Source organism: Aspergillus fijiensis (assembly GCF_003184825.1).
Source record: "Aspergillus fijiensis CBS 313.89 unplaced genomic scaffold BO72scaffold_5, whole genome shotgun sequence".
In the NCBI taxonomy this organism is placed as follows: domain Eukaryota; kingdom Fungi; phylum Ascomycota; class Eurotiomycetes; order Eurotiales; family Aspergillaceae; genus Aspergillus; species Aspergillus fijiensis.
Window position 1 is genome coordinate 542,456 of NW_024468981.1, and position 14,026 is coordinate 556,481.

Below are 14,026 nucleotides of genomic sequence, written 5' to 3' on the forward strand. Positions count from 1 at the left end.
CCGCATCAAAGCCTGGACTGAACATTGAGAGACAGATGTAGCTCTTGAGTCCAACAGAGCTTGATGATGCGTGAGTTTGTGACAATGAGCGGATATGAAGGGTGGTTGAGATATTTCGTAGCCTAGTGGTGATTTAGAAGTTACTACTACCTAGTAGGTACGCACTGATAGATTACACTAGTCTCATGGCCCGTCCGATCACAGGCAATGTTTGACTAGGAGGGTAAGATCAGCACATACGACCACACGGTGTGGAAAACAGGGCTTCCCGTCCGCTCAGCCGTACTTAAGCCACACGCCGGGAGGTTAGTAGTTGGGTGGGTGACCACCAGCGAATCCCTTCTGTTGTATGTTTTTGTCGCCTCCAGGTCCTTTTTCTTTAGGTCATTTTTCTTTGTCCCTTAATTGTTCTCTATGAGTCTAGATTCTATTGGAAGATAGAGAGACCGATAGCACTTCTTCCAAAGCTACCGGTACTCATACATTCACTCTATTCAGCACACTTACTAATATTTCCACCATGCCCAGAACGAACCGACCAAGTCTCTCAAAGAAACTGCTCGCCATACTCATCACCCTCACCATTATCCGACAGCGGAACCCGACTATACGCGAAGCCCGACTCCGGGAACTCGCCCCCCGAAACGGGGTAGGCCTCGGCTTTCCAAATCGCCTGGATCTTGCTCGCTGTGGCCAGGAAGCGGTCTCGTACGGCCGGGTAAGTGCTGCTGACAATTCATCCGTCGCGTTTCTGGAATTTACCGTCGACGAGCACATGCTTGATGTCGCCCACGTTGGCATGCAGGATGATGGCCGCAACAGGGTCGTCCCAGCCGAGCATACCGGGGGTGCTACCATCCCTGGCGACCACGTCGGCATTGGTTCCCACGGCGATGATGCCGAGGTCGGGTCGGTGCAGGGCAAGACCGCCCTTACGCGTGGCCAGTGGGATTGCCTGGTCGACGGACATGGGGTTGTTGACCGGGATCTTCCAGTTCTGCAGCACCCAGCGGTAGAAGGCGAGGCAGGCGCTCTGGAGCCAGAGCCGTGCCTGCGCCAGGATGTCGATCGAGTAGGTGAAGCGCATGTCAACCCCACGGCGGCCTAGTCCTGAATCAAGTGGCTGCGGGGATGGCCGTGGCCGTAGTGCATCTCCGGTTCGGGCGTGGTGTAGATATACTGGTTCGTCCTGCGCAACAAGGATGCCCCCTCGCTGGTTAAGAAACTTGCGTGGGAGAAGACCACAGGAATGGCGGTGCTTAGGATCCCTGGAGCTTTCATGTCCTCCGGCGAATTGCTGGTTTGGCCATACGCGGACCCGATTAGCAAGCTAGTTCACATAGACTTCGATCTCAAGAGGGGCGACATACCTCACCTGATACCCTGGAAGGAGTAAGTGGTGATGACGGAGACGTTATATTTCCTCGAGAAGAAGCCTCGGCTATTGACGAACTTCGCAAGTTTTGGTCTAACAACGGGTAAGGAAAGACATACCTGGCCAGCTCAACGACCTTTTGAATCTGGGCTGGACTACCAGGGTTGAACTCATCGTAGGCGATCCCGAGGCTGGTGGCCGTGCCGTTGAAGCGGCCGCTATCGGCGATTTCCTCGAACTTGTCCATCTTCTCGGGAAAAGTGTAATTCATCACATTGTGGAAGGTGTAGCACCAGAACATCCGAGCACCACTGTTAATGCTGGCAGCCAGACCCGTGTCGGTGGTCTCAGGTGTTGTGCGCATGGTCTATGATCGTGGTAACTCCGGCGTTCATCATTTCATGCAGACCTGCCAACTGACTGATGTAGACATCTTCGGGCGAGTACTCCCCATTTACCGCAAACTCTCCGTACCGATCAAAATACTCGGCCATATTGGAGGCAATGGTCTTGTAGGCTGTTTGCCAGCTGTGACGGTGAGTGTCGATGAATCCGGGGGTAATGATGTCGCCCGTGGTATTCACAATGTCAAGGTTGGAGGGAAAGGTGCGATTGTATTGTCCCGAGCAAACAGCCTCGATACGATCTTCGACAACCAAGATGGGTCCGTTCCGAAGGCGGGCTGAGCGAAATAGGCATCGTCAGCCGCAGAGTCGAAATTGGTTGACGCTCTATTGTGACAGGGCAAACAACTTTCTTTACCTCCCATCAAAACGCTACAGGGTCTTAAGTATTGGTCCACATGTGTAGTTGCCGTAACATGGAAGCAACCAACGCATGGTGCGCACAATGCATCCTGCCCAATGAACACTCGATGGGTCTTTCGTGACAGAGTCAAGGTCGCAGCCGTCGGACCGGAGTTGGCAAAGGTTGGTTATCTCAGACTTCCGAACGAGTAGCGATCACTTATTTGCATTCGTGATTACCGTGGGAAAGCCAGCTCGATTGATTGATGGGCCAACCGTTGTTTTAAATTGCCTGCTGAGACTTGTGTCTCAGGTATCGACCAACCTTTGCAGGCTGTGATATAGCCTGCGAGACAGTGGCCAGTCTGCATATCATTCTGAGGTTGACTGCTGTTCACCTCTCCGAAAACAAAGAAAGAAGACATTTAGGATGTTTCAAGTTATGGCTATGCATCCTTTGTGGCCGGATAACAATCATCAACTCACATTCAGGATCCGAAGCTACAAATTAATCGATTCTTTACCACATGAGATGAGCTGAATAAGAATCAACATTGCAGAGTGGGAGCATTGGAAGACCGCCCAGGCAAACAGAAAGGCAATTTCAATCTCTCGAAAGGATTTTCGATTCAAAGAGACTAGTCAACCTCGATGTAAGAGGCGATAAGGTAGACCACCAGAATAGGCGCCGGGCCCCTGTCGTTTTGATTGCTGCTCCATAGAACTAAAATACCACGTAGGCACCCCGCGTTGAATTCGACACCCACGATCAAATCTGTCGCTTGCTCATGAAGACCTCTTGGAACGTGTCTCACGCATGGTCGGCCCCGCCACCTGCCCCCGCCGCCAGAACACCACTTTCGAGTATCTCCGCGAGGTGCATCAGATCGGCGTGTAGCCATTCGAGAAGTACATGCGGTGCAATAGCATCAGTGACCAATCGGCCGCCTGTACCTCTTTGATTCGGATGAAATGCGCCCATAAACTGGCAAAGGCAGGTCCAGAAGAGCTATTGCTGCCGCCGGTAACGATGTCGCCGCCCTGTCCTGCAAGTCCTGCAACCCAGAAACTGAGGTGTAGAACGTCTGGAACACCGCTGTAACGGACCTCGCGAGTACCCTCAGGGACTACTTCGACGGATTGTGCTTCGATTGCATGGCAAGGTCACAAGGTATCTGCGGCGGAAGCGAGGAGTTCCGTGCCTACATGAACAAGCGCGGGCCGTATGATGGAGATTGTCAGATCCTCCATGGTAAAGCGTCTTTGGACTTCAGTTTTATCTGTCCCAGGAAGGAGATGGATTAGTCCTGCCTCATGTGTTCCCGATAATATTTGTTCGACCTCCGTGGCTCCTATGGGCTGATTCCACTTCTGGGATAATGCTTGTAGTGCTTGATGAACGGTCGTATGAGCGTCTGGGCGTTTTGACGTGTTATGGGCACCATTGATCCGGAAAACTACTTGTTGAGAAGCATGGGCATGGCGCTAGTTGTGGAACAGACTGTATTCATCAGCTTCTTCGCCTTAAAAAAGATATTCCCACTCCGAGCTAGATACATTACTGGGGAAGTCAGCATTCTTGTTCATACGGATTATCTTGAAGATAATCGTACGAACTCAATTCAGTGAGCAATCAACCTCCTTGGAAATCAAAACAATCAAAGTCATTTGGGAGTCGTCCTGCGTTCCCCTTTCGGCCGATCCATGGACTTGCGACCTACCTTCCTCTCTATGCAATTGAAGACATTTCAGCAACTCTGAGAAGTTCGAATGTTCATTAAAGCGCACAAGAATTGCTATAGCGCAACTAAGTCCCGGATGATATCATTCAACAAGACTTCCAACACTTTAGCACTCCTTTACCCGGCATTCGCCCGAGAAGCTGCTTCGAAGCTCATCCAGTACCATCAACAAGATAGCGCCGTCAAACTGGAACTCGAGCCGTGGATGTCCTCTGCAAGTAGGAAATGCATGAAGATACGGCACTACCATTCCCGACCCTCAGTCGATCCATCCCCGATTTGCGCCTAACCCTCGATAGATGAGGGCCGCTTGGCAAGACCCCATCCACACCAGAGCAATGGGCTCCACTTCTCCCTCTTATCCGTGGTCTAAGCCCTGAAGAAGCCGAAAAAGTATCTGCTGTTGCCATCAAGACTAAACCAGCGATTACAGGGTTGGATTCCCATCTCCAGCATCGATGCTTACAGAGTTGAAGACTCAGCATCCCAAGTAGGACACGACGCCCGGCCGTGGAGCGGCGCGCATCCCCAGTTACAAAGCTGGCTATGTCCCCATGTCAGCACGACCCCAAGTACCCCAGAGGAGAACAGACGCACAGGTTATCCCTCCGGAAGTGTCGACGAATCAACCCCCGTTCTTCCGGCTCCATATCCCAACAGATATTGCTCTCAAGCCCGATGCGGCTTGCCAGACGTCAACCGGGCACCACTTCCCATACAACGTATTTCAAGAACCCACCCGGAACGAGCTCTGACCCCCCCTCTCGGCGTGTGGTCTTAGAGTCCAGTAAGCGCGGGGTAATTTTTGAACCCTTACGCGTCAATTTGCGCAAGGCCACTAGCCCTGGTGGGTTATCCCAGGTCTGGGCTTGCTGGCTGCGGACCGCTGGGGGCTCGGCCTCGGTACCCCCGGTAGGGAACTGCGTATAGAGCCTCATGTGAGCTTTAATGTTGCTGTCGGCTTTCTTGCAGATAAGGCGGAAGGTTGCGTAGGATGCAGGTGGGTTCTCTGGGTTTCCCTCGCCTAGATAAAGTTGATAGACATGTCCGTCGCATGCCTCGAGGACCGTCCAAATCTCATTGAGTTAAATGGTGGAGTCAATGCCAATCTCCGGTAAAACATGGTCATCCCGGCTAGACGATAGCCTTTGGCTGAGGTTACTAGGCCGGACAAGCTAGGGTTGAAAGAACGAAAGTAGAGAGAGAGAGAGAGAGAGATGATGATGTTTTCAACGGCATAATCGATCGGCAGATACAGTATGGCTGGAAAGGATGGTTCGGGTGAAGGTTGCGATACTGAGAGAATCAATGCCGGAAGAGGGCTATTACAAGCAGAACCTTGACTGTAAACCTTCAATGTGTGACGTGGGAGCGTACATCGTAAGTCTTCTTCACCTGCTCTTTTGATCTTACATTCACACTTTTTTGCCAAAATCCCGGGTCTTGATGGATCTGAATCATTTGTTGCTTCTGGGTAGGCCTAGCCATCTAATAGATGTCTTCGTTTATTGACATCTCTTGCCTCAGACCCTGTCAAACGCCCGTCCGGTGTCCTTGTGATGCACCTCAACGATGAACGGGACGGATCAAATCATAAGAGATTACGATTCTAGCCTTGGTAGTCAATGGGTATCTATAACCCAGTCCGGAGAATATTGTGCAGTACGAAGATTCTGTACACTGATTTCGTATTCTATTGAACTATCGCAGGATATGTTTCTGATAATCTTAAGTATGCCTCTCCTCTGATTCGTTGTGCACTGGTAGAGTTGAACATTGATTCTCACGAGGCTTGGACCCTGCGCAGTCGGTGGTACTCAGATCCATGAGCTCGGTCGGAGGTGAAGCACGTAGGTTCAGGAACGATTCGCGATTGTCGTCTACGCTCTGGTACTGAGTTCCAGGCTCCTTTATACGGATGGCATTGACCCATGAAGTCAGCAGGTAGCCCACAAGCACCAGCACATAGACCGCATTATACAAGCAAAAGATCACACCAACAACGCTAGCCGCCATTGGTGAGCCTTTGAAGATGCCCGAGAAGATGAGGATGCAGATGGAGTTCAGAAACTGGATGATCGCTACTGCGATGGCGCGACGATTCATGCTTCGTTCTCGGCAAGGGCGGGCCCAGATCACGAGACCCATCATGATGGCATTGATAACCAAGAGGGTTATAGCCTGTGCAACTGGGGCAGACTGGCTAACAGCAATGGTAAGCCCGCCCGTGAAGTCGTATAGTTGTTGTATGGCAAAGAAGTAGTATCTGTCGGCTGTATGGAACAGCTGAATTAATCGCACATTCTTTGCGTCAATGAGTCCCGATGATAGAGTGTATGCTGCGGTCAGGCCGGAATTTTGACCTCTCTGGACGCAGAAGATGGTTCTCACTGCAGTCCACCCAAGACATACGATAGTCCCAGCGCACCAGGTTATGGCCAAAACCAATATTCCGGCGGAGTCAAGCTGTGTGAACTCCCAAAAGGCAAATGGGGCGATTGAGGGGAGGGCAACGGTCAGAAATAGAAGGCACAGGCCTCTGCTAGTGTTCAGCAAGCGCATAGGTGCCGACTCAAGCCATCGCGGAAGGTTGTTGTTGTTCGACCTTTTCAGAATAGCATGTCCCAGTCTAGCTGTCGCCAGCCCCACAAAGAGAATAACAGCGACAAACATGAATGAGAAATATGCCGTCATGAATACATTGGTGGACTCAATGCCAGCTCGGTAGGCCATTCGAGTAATACCTTTCACAATGTTTTCGTTACTCTTTGACACGTTCGAACCCGTTCTTCGGAGAAATCTCCTGCCGGAACTGAGGACAGCATCGGAGAACCCCCGCTTCTCTACAATCACTGAGATGCTTTTTGAGTTGTCCACAACAGTAGACGGGGTACCTCCCGTTGCACGTAAGTACCAGCGGCCGAACGACTGAACAAACCCGATCCGTACAATTCCAATAGTCCATTGGTAGATTTGTGTCCAGGACTGTGCTATAGGTGGTAGTCTAACTGAGCAGAGGCCGAACATTGCTTGCGACTGCATGAAGCTCAACAATTCCAGCGACGCGACGGAAAGCTGTGTGGCGGAATGAAGATGGCCTCCGATCATGGCAATAGCGCAGCCGATCAGACCCAGCCCGGTCATGGCCGCAAGAACCCACGAAACAGCCGCTTGATCGACCGTGCGCCCGTTGGAGAGATCGGCTGAAAGACATGCTATAGATTCTCGAGCCGAAGCACTGTAAATGTACACAAGGATTGTGGAATCGAGGTCCGGAACAGTGTAGCCAATACCTAGCTTACAGTCGCAGTCAGTTTGGGATATTCTGGCAAGGATCAAGAAGTGGTCATTTCACTTACCTGGAATCACTGACACGATGGATGACATGTTCACGCTTGCCTGGGGTATATCGAGTGCGCCAGATGCAAGTGGACAAAGGCTGTCGAGGCCCAAGTCACACAGGCTGATCGTGTCATTGAGGATCTGGTATCCGTACACCAACAGCACCACATCTGCGGTGACATTGCCCGATACATTGAGATATCCAGTAAACGCGATGTCGAGAGTTCCAGACCGTGTCAATCTGGCATCGAAATAGGTCACGCTAATGGCTGTGTCAGGGCCACAATTTGCCAGAGCAGACGTTGAGATGGATTCGTTAGCAAGGACAACTCGAAAGAAGGATATAATGAGCAACAGGCGACATGTTGATTGAGATTTTGCACGCATCGTTGGACGTTCTGGTGTTTAGAGGGTGTAGAGAAGGTGATGCGGGTTGCAGGAGGAATCGCCATAGGCGGCAAGGCGAGTGTGTCTTGGTGGAAGAATGATTTTCAATGATAGCATTAGCCTTGAATTGTGACTGTGACGTGTATCCCATAACCTGCAGGCTATTTTCGGACCTCGTTACTCGCTTTCGGCTAAATTTCATTCAGTATATTGGTGCGCACCTAATCTCAAAATGCATACCATCATTCTTTATGAATGATCAAACGATGCTGATTAATGGTATCGAACATTACTCACGGAGAGCAGTACATCTGGGTGGTCCTACGACTGAGCTAGGCCTCGCCTAAAAAGATCATAATAATGCATGGATAGGCTCGGTTCTGGCCCGTCCCGTACGGATGCAGCTGGTCCGTTCGAGAGAATATCATACTAAAACCATACACTGGCTCGGCAAAGGCTGCCACAGCCTCATCCAGGGACCCACGGGTAGAGAGAAAATGTGGAGGGAAAAGGATCCTCAAACATCGGTGGTCGGGAGGTCGGGAACTCGGAGCCCCGATGCTCCGATGTAGTTCAAATTTCGCATGTATGGAGAGTGGCCCAGGCATAAGTAAAAATTGAAGTACGTTGTCCACCCGCTTACACAGACGGCTCTCATTCCGAATTCCTCATGGGCGAAGTGCCATAAATAGTTAGCTTTAGCAAGGCATGGATTTGCCAGGCCGATCTAGCCTGAATCCGTCCCCTTGTCTACTGTCCGGCTGAGTGCCAGTGGAGAGGATAAAGTGGAATCCCGAAGCCGAGCTCTATATATATGGATGCTTTGGACAATGTCTTTGCTCTTCCTTGAGGAGAGTAGCCGACTCATACTTTCGAATCAATCAGTTTATTTCTCTCTTCCGTCATGACTCTCAAAGTCAAGTATATGGGAGAGTACAATTATGTACCCTCCGTTGGGGCCGCGTCCGTCTTTGCCGTCCTTTTCGCAGCATCGACATTTTACCACACCTTTCAACTATCTCGAACAAGGACCTGGTTCTTCATTGCGTTTACGATTGGGGGCTACTGTATGTATGCACGATCAAACATGTTCCCCCGAGCGGTCATCGCTGATACAACGACCGGGAGATGAATAGTTGAGGTGGCGGGATACATTGCGGTGAGTCTCCATCCCTCATGCTTTCATCTCAGACTTTATTTCTGGAGAGCAAATCATGATGTTGCTAGGTATAGAGAGCTATCTCAGGTAGCCAATATCCCGACTATGAGCTGGGCCCAATAGCGGTCCAGACGATCCTCATCCTCATCGCGCCCTCCCTCTTCGCCGCCAGCATCTACATGACCCTCGGCCGCATTATCATCATAACAGGGGGTGAGCAATTCAGCCCTGTGCGACGCTCGTGGTTGACCAAGCTCTTCGTCTTGGGAGACATTATAGCCTTCCTCACACAAGCTGGAGGTAAAAGCCCCTCACTTCCTTTCCCTTTGTTCTTTCCCTTCCAGCAAGGTTGCTAACTCAACACACAAATTCCCGCCCGACCAACAGGCGCCGCAATCCTTGTCCAGCAGAAAGCCAGCAGTTTCTCCACCGGCGAGACGGTCATCAAGATTGGCCTGATCATCCAGGTCATCTTCTTCGGTCTCTTCATCTTAACTAGCGTGCTATTCCACGTGCGACTGGTCAAATCCGGGTTCGCGGAGCGGTACACGACAAATGTGCCGTGGAGACGACACATGCACGCGCTCTACATCGGCAGTGTCTTTATCTTCATCCGGTGCATCTTCCGCCTGGTCGAGTACGACCAGGGGACGACAGGCACGCTGTTGCAGCACGAGTACTGGGTGTATATCTTCGATGCGGCGATGATGCTGATCGTTATGGCGGTGTTCAATTGGAATTATCCGTCGGAGGTCACGGCGCTCTTGAAGGGATCTTATAGACGCGGGTCGGGGACGGAGCTGCCGTTGCATGGGTGATTAATCTGCGAATGTGCGACGGTGTGGGAAGGATATTGCACATGCACCTCAGTGGCGGTGTGTGGGCCAGCAGTAGAGTGGGAAATATGCAATGTATATACACTACACTAGTATGTCGGCTTTAGAATCATGCTCACTGCTCCTAACAGTTCTGGGCGTGAGAAGAAGATCACAGTACTCCGTTACTGCAACGTAAATTCTGATCAGAAACCAGCTGAATGACTCACGAAATTCTGGTCTTCTTTCTGCGCGATGATGGACAGTCATGGTTTTCGGCCGAGAGGAAGGCCACATCTCCCTTGTAGGTCTAGACGCTTGCTATCGCGACACACAATCACATAGTGTTCTATCCGATCTAGCAGGTGATAAGCTCATGTACATGACACGTGATCAAGTACCAAGCACTATGCTAACGAAGCAGAGAGAGAGATGCAAACCATCTACGAACCATACGCAAATCTAATCCTTCTTGATCCCCACCTTATGAACACTTTTCAAACCCCACCAACTGACCAAAACGGACACAAAGCCCAACGAGCAATTATATAACCACCCGGCGCGATATCCCAGCATGAATGCCTCGAGCCCCACACCAGCCTGCCCAGGGACCTGCCTCGCGAGCACTGCTGACGTCGCGATCCTCACGCTCTTCCCCACCTGCGACAGCATGTTGAGCACCCCATCGGCGAGGGTCTGCGTCTTGGCCGGAACCGCCCCCGTCATCACTAGGCTGGTGATCGTGTACATGAGATCCGCTCCCAGCGGGTTCAGCGCCATCGCCTGGAAGACGCCAGTCCTGTAGCCTGGTCCGTCGATGCGGCATAGCTTTGCGAGGAGCAGGGGCGCAATTCCGCTGACGAGACAGCCGGCGTGAACGGCGATAGAGGGGCGCAGGTGCGGTAATAACGCGCCGATGGCGATGTTCATCAGCAATCTGCAGATCGGGGCGGGGAGGAAGTACAGCGAGGAGGTCAGGGCGGAGACATCGCGGACGTCATGGAGGCATAATGCCGTGAGTTGTCCGCTGGCGTTCAAGGTGCCCCAAAGGAAGACAGTGATGCAGATGCTCGTAATGGGAAGGTTGGTCCAGAGCGTGTTGGAAATCAAGGCCGGACGACAGAAGCGGGTTTGGCGGTGCATTCAGTAGATAAAAAGCTGGGATGAGCAGAGTGGCGATGTAGAGCAACAATATGTTGAGTGGGGAGGCGAAGGTATGAGTGCCATCAGTGATGCTTGTTGCTACGGCGCGTTCGTAAGATAAGAGCAGCAAGGCTGGTGCTGATGAGCAGGGTCTTCCTGAGGAGGTGTCGGTGGTCGGGGGTAAAGCCCAAAGAGCGACAGCCAGGACGGCACCAGTAAGAAGGGCGGTCGCGTAGAAGCCCAACATGCCCCCCAGTACTAGACCGAGGCCGAAGCCGACCGCCTGGCCCCCTCCCATGCAGTGAAGGCTATACTGCGTCGACGCGGGTTCTTGTTGGCGCCAACCGCCCCGGTGAGGCAGAAAGAGGCGGGTATCCCTGCGACAACGCGCAGGGCGATCAATTGCGGGCAAGGCCAGGTCCTAGCGCACTAGCTGGTCGAACTATAACTAGTGTAAGCCTCTCAGTAAGCATGCGCGGCGGAAGCCGAAAACGTCAGTGGCAGCCCCGAAAGGAAGGGGGTACAACCACACACGAGGGCAAATGCCGAGGTAGGCCACAGCTGGAGGGCAGTTGGGGTCTATAATTCGTCAGAGATGGTCGGAATGCATACTGTCAACTGGCCTGCGAGCAGCTTGCCAGTGCCGGTAATGAAGGTGATCCAGGTGATGGATTGCCATCATACGTCTCCTAGACATATCTTGCCCGTGATCATGCTGCTCGAATTGTGGCATGGAGGCGAACGACGGCTCTGCAGCCTGAGTACTTTTTAGCATAGCTCACTTCAAATATTCTTTTTGGCTCGAAATATCTTCATCGAGCTGGAAAGAATCTGCTTTCAAAACTTGAAAAATACAAAGTATACGGTGCTGGCTGGGCGGGATACGGGAGCAAATCCCGTTAGAAGGATCAGCCCCCCCATCCCCCCCGGCATAAATCCTTAGCGCGTTGTGGAAAATGAGTTAGATTACAAGACGAATACTCTTTGCAGGAAAGAATTCGATCAAGAAACCCGTTTATGTACAGTGCAACTATTGAGAGCCAGTGATCCTTATATTCTACACCCTTGGCTCGACCTCACAACTCGCGGAGACAATATTAGATACAAACTTGACTAATAGTATCGGCTCTGATGGTAGTACTGGTTTTGATTCCAGTCCCGTCTATCACGCGAAGTCAAAACGATGAACCTATTATGCGTTAGCAAATTGGTTGTAAAACAACGATATCTACCGGGCGGTGTTACAATGCATGGATTATGCCCGGAATATCACCGAGCAGAGTCAGGACAATATTAATGCAGAGATCGGGTCCACATCCCCGCTTCAACAAGACTGCGAGTGGGGGAATGAAAATGGCCAGTATGACGAGGCAGACGTCTCTGCGGCGGCAAGCGTAGTTAGTCACGTGGTCACCGTTCGGGCATTCCTTGGCAGACTCACGAAGCCGTGGCTGGCATGACGGCGACAGCACACAGGACAGAGTTAAATTAAATATATTATATGTTTCGTGTGCAATATATTCAACTTACAGATTAATGACACGGACGGCGTAGACGTCTTATACACAGAATCAAAAAGTGTGCATCCGGAAACTGACATCATAGACTCAAACGGCCCGTATAACCAGAACCGAGCAATCCCGAGACAGGCACCGCACTCACTACCGTCCTAGTACTAAACTACATCACCCCGGCATTCGCCAGGTTCTGGCCCAACTGATCCTCGCGCCCCCGTTCCTGCATCGGGGCCGAGATCTTTGGCCTTGCCCAGTAGATGTATCCTATCTCGAGACCGAGGGCCACCAGAGCACAGAAACTAGACAGGTCAGCATCTCACGGGAAGTGTTCACCGTACCATCCAGAATGGCTTACAATGCGATGAAGCTGAATGCCTCGGCGGCATATTTTCGGCTGCAAGCCGTCAACCCATTCCACAGAATGACACGGCAGTTCATAGCGTTGAAATTCTGCGCCAAGAATACAAAGGCAACGAGCCATCTGCGACACCACGCGTCAGAACATCTCCGGGCATTTCCACACCTACGTGATAATACTACTTACAAGTAGGACATCACCCCATCAGTTATCAGTATTGGCCAGATGTGCCATCTCTGGCGCTTGATCATACAGCTGAAAAGAAGCGCCGCGGAGGTGACAACGAGGGTAACGACAGACTGGACTTGTGTCAGCACGGCAGTGTTTCGAGGTCTAGAACAGCAACGACGGCTTACAATAACCAAACTATAGATGACCGTAAGATTTTTCGTCTCCTGCACAGCCCAAGCAGTGATTCCTAGGACGATCACGGAGCTGATGAACTGGATTGCCCGGGGAAAGTAGGACACTAGGCCTAGAGGATGGTTAAGAAAACTATCCATGATGAAGCTTTACAAGCACAGATTTGCTCGCAGATCGTGGACCTAGCCAAGGCGTTCAGGGAGTTCGGTGTTGTTATAAAGTGTAGGGGTGGAGCGGAGGGCACTGAAGATCTGCTTCCCCGCAATTTCTTTATTTCGAAAGTCCATGATCTCATTACCCGAGGTCTGCTTGGTACAGCGTCTCAAAGGGGATACCAACTAGTCAGAGAACCCCAAGGGGATGCAATAAGTGGCTCGATGAAATCACCACTTGAAAGGAACAGTCAAGCGATGCTGAGTCAGAAGGGGCTGGATTTGGCTCGGCTGGCGGTATTGTTACCACTGCTGACCCATCCCGCCTGCGGTTTCAGTCACCCGTGCTACCACGACCCGTGGTACTTGTTGTCTATCCCTCACTACACGATGGTCTCAGCCATGTGCGGAAGTCGATACTCTCGCTAAGGTAGTACAAGGACTGAAGGGCAACAGAGTCTCCATACTGAAGCATAGAGGCTCGGGTTAACACCATCACCGCCCTTCGCTTTCATACTGCCGCTTGAGGGACTAAGAATGTCATGGTCCACGCACAATGCGATGGTGAGTATGAAGGCCCATCAAGTCCGTAATCAACGTCGTGGGGGTATCTAATAAGCTATGATGGAAGAGAAGTGAAGTGAAGAAAAAAAAATCAAAAGAACAAGGATTGACCATCATGTTTCACTTTGTAACATGCCCAGCCATAATGCCATGGTTACATACATACCGAGAAGCAAGAAGAAAAGGAGTCGGCCACTGATATCCTTGTATGGGTCAACAACCATGCCGCTTGACTCCCCTGCAATCTTCTCTCCGAGGTCGAGCCAAGCTGGTTGACCATGTCTCGCACCTTTGATGATAATACAGCACTTTCCGTGTAGTTAGATCCCGTCATCTTCGATGGTGAGTCTATAATAGAGAGAG

At 51.4% G+C, this 14,026-nt stretch overlaps 6 protein-coding genes across 6 annotated transcripts; 1 reads left to right on the forward strand and 5 right to left on the reverse strand.

Annotated features, from left to right (window-relative positions):
• Nucleotides 1-736: 736 nt before the first annotated feature.
• Nucleotides 737-2,546, reverse strand: BO72DRAFT_465404 (amidohydrolase family protein; the record flags this gene model as incomplete). Its single annotated transcript, XM_040946710.1, has 5 exons — nucleotides 737-1,104; nucleotides 1,227-1,330; nucleotides 1,495-1,742; nucleotides 1,807-2,057; nucleotides 2,447-2,546. The coding sequence occupies 5 exons, from the start codon at nucleotides 2,544-2,546 to the stop codon at nucleotides 737-739; spliced, it is 1,071 nt and encodes a 356-aa protein (XP_040805530.1).
• Nucleotides 2,547-5,591: 3,045 nt separating this feature from the next.
• Nucleotides 5,592-7,672, reverse strand: BO72DRAFT_421068 (transient receptor potential ion channel family protein; the record flags this gene model as incomplete). The annotated part of the gene is made up of 2 exons (XM_040942751.1): nucleotides 7,223-7,672; nucleotides 5,592-7,156 (listed from the first exon to the last, which is right to left on the reverse strand). The coding sequence occupies exons 1-2, from the start codon at nucleotides 7,590-7,592 to the stop codon at nucleotides 5,592-5,594; spliced, it is 1,935 nt and encodes a 644-aa protein (XP_040805531.1). The 5' UTR covers nucleotides 7,593-7,672.
• Nucleotides 7,673-8,496: 824 nt separating this feature from the next.
• BO72DRAFT_483168 (RTA1 domain-containing protein) lies at nucleotides 8,497-9,691 on the forward strand (the record flags this gene model as incomplete). The annotated part of the gene is made up of 4 exons (XM_040947781.1): nucleotides 8,497-8,659; nucleotides 8,729-8,751; nucleotides 8,826-9,051; nucleotides 9,139-9,691. 4 exons carry the CDS (start codon nucleotides 8,497-8,499, stop codon nucleotides 9,567-9,569), a joined length of 843 nt encoding a protein of 280 aa, XP_040805532.1. The 3' UTR covers nucleotides 9,570-9,691.
• A 104-nt stretch (nucleotides 9,692-9,795) lies between these two features.
• On the reverse strand, nucleotides 9,796-10,994 carry BO72DRAFT_444519 (uncharacterized protein). The gene has a single exon (XM_040943829.1). The coding sequence runs from the start codon at nucleotides 10,707-10,709 to the stop codon at nucleotides 10,029-10,031; it is 681 nt and encodes a 226-aa protein (XP_040805533.1). The 5' UTR covers nucleotides 10,710-10,994; the 3' UTR covers nucleotides 9,796-10,028.
• Nucleotides 10,995-11,698: 704 nt separating this feature from the next.
• On the reverse strand, nucleotides 11,699-12,224 carry BO72DRAFT_444520 (YqaE/Pmp3 family membrane protein). Its single transcript, XM_040943830.1, has 3 exons — nucleotides 12,151-12,224; nucleotides 11,955-12,089; nucleotides 11,699-11,898 (listed from the first exon to the last, which is right to left on the reverse strand). The coding sequence occupies exons 1-3, from the start codon at nucleotides 12,165-12,167 to the stop codon at nucleotides 11,823-11,825; spliced, it is 228 nt and encodes a 75-aa protein (XP_040805534.1). The 5' UTR covers nucleotides 12,168-12,224; the 3' UTR covers nucleotides 11,699-11,822.
• Nucleotides 12,225-12,292: 68 nt separating this feature from the next.
• BO72DRAFT_444521 (MARVEL domain-containing protein) lies at nucleotides 12,293-13,293 on the reverse strand (the record flags this gene model as incomplete). The annotated part of the gene is made up of 4 exons (XM_040943831.1): nucleotides 12,941-13,293; nucleotides 12,771-12,883; nucleotides 12,582-12,707; nucleotides 12,293-12,525 (listed from the first exon to the last, which is right to left on the reverse strand). Coding segments are annotated over exons 1-4 (517 nt in total), but the record flags the coding sequence as incomplete, so codon positions are not given.
• Between the last annotated feature and the right edge of the window lie 733 nt (nucleotides 13,294-14,026).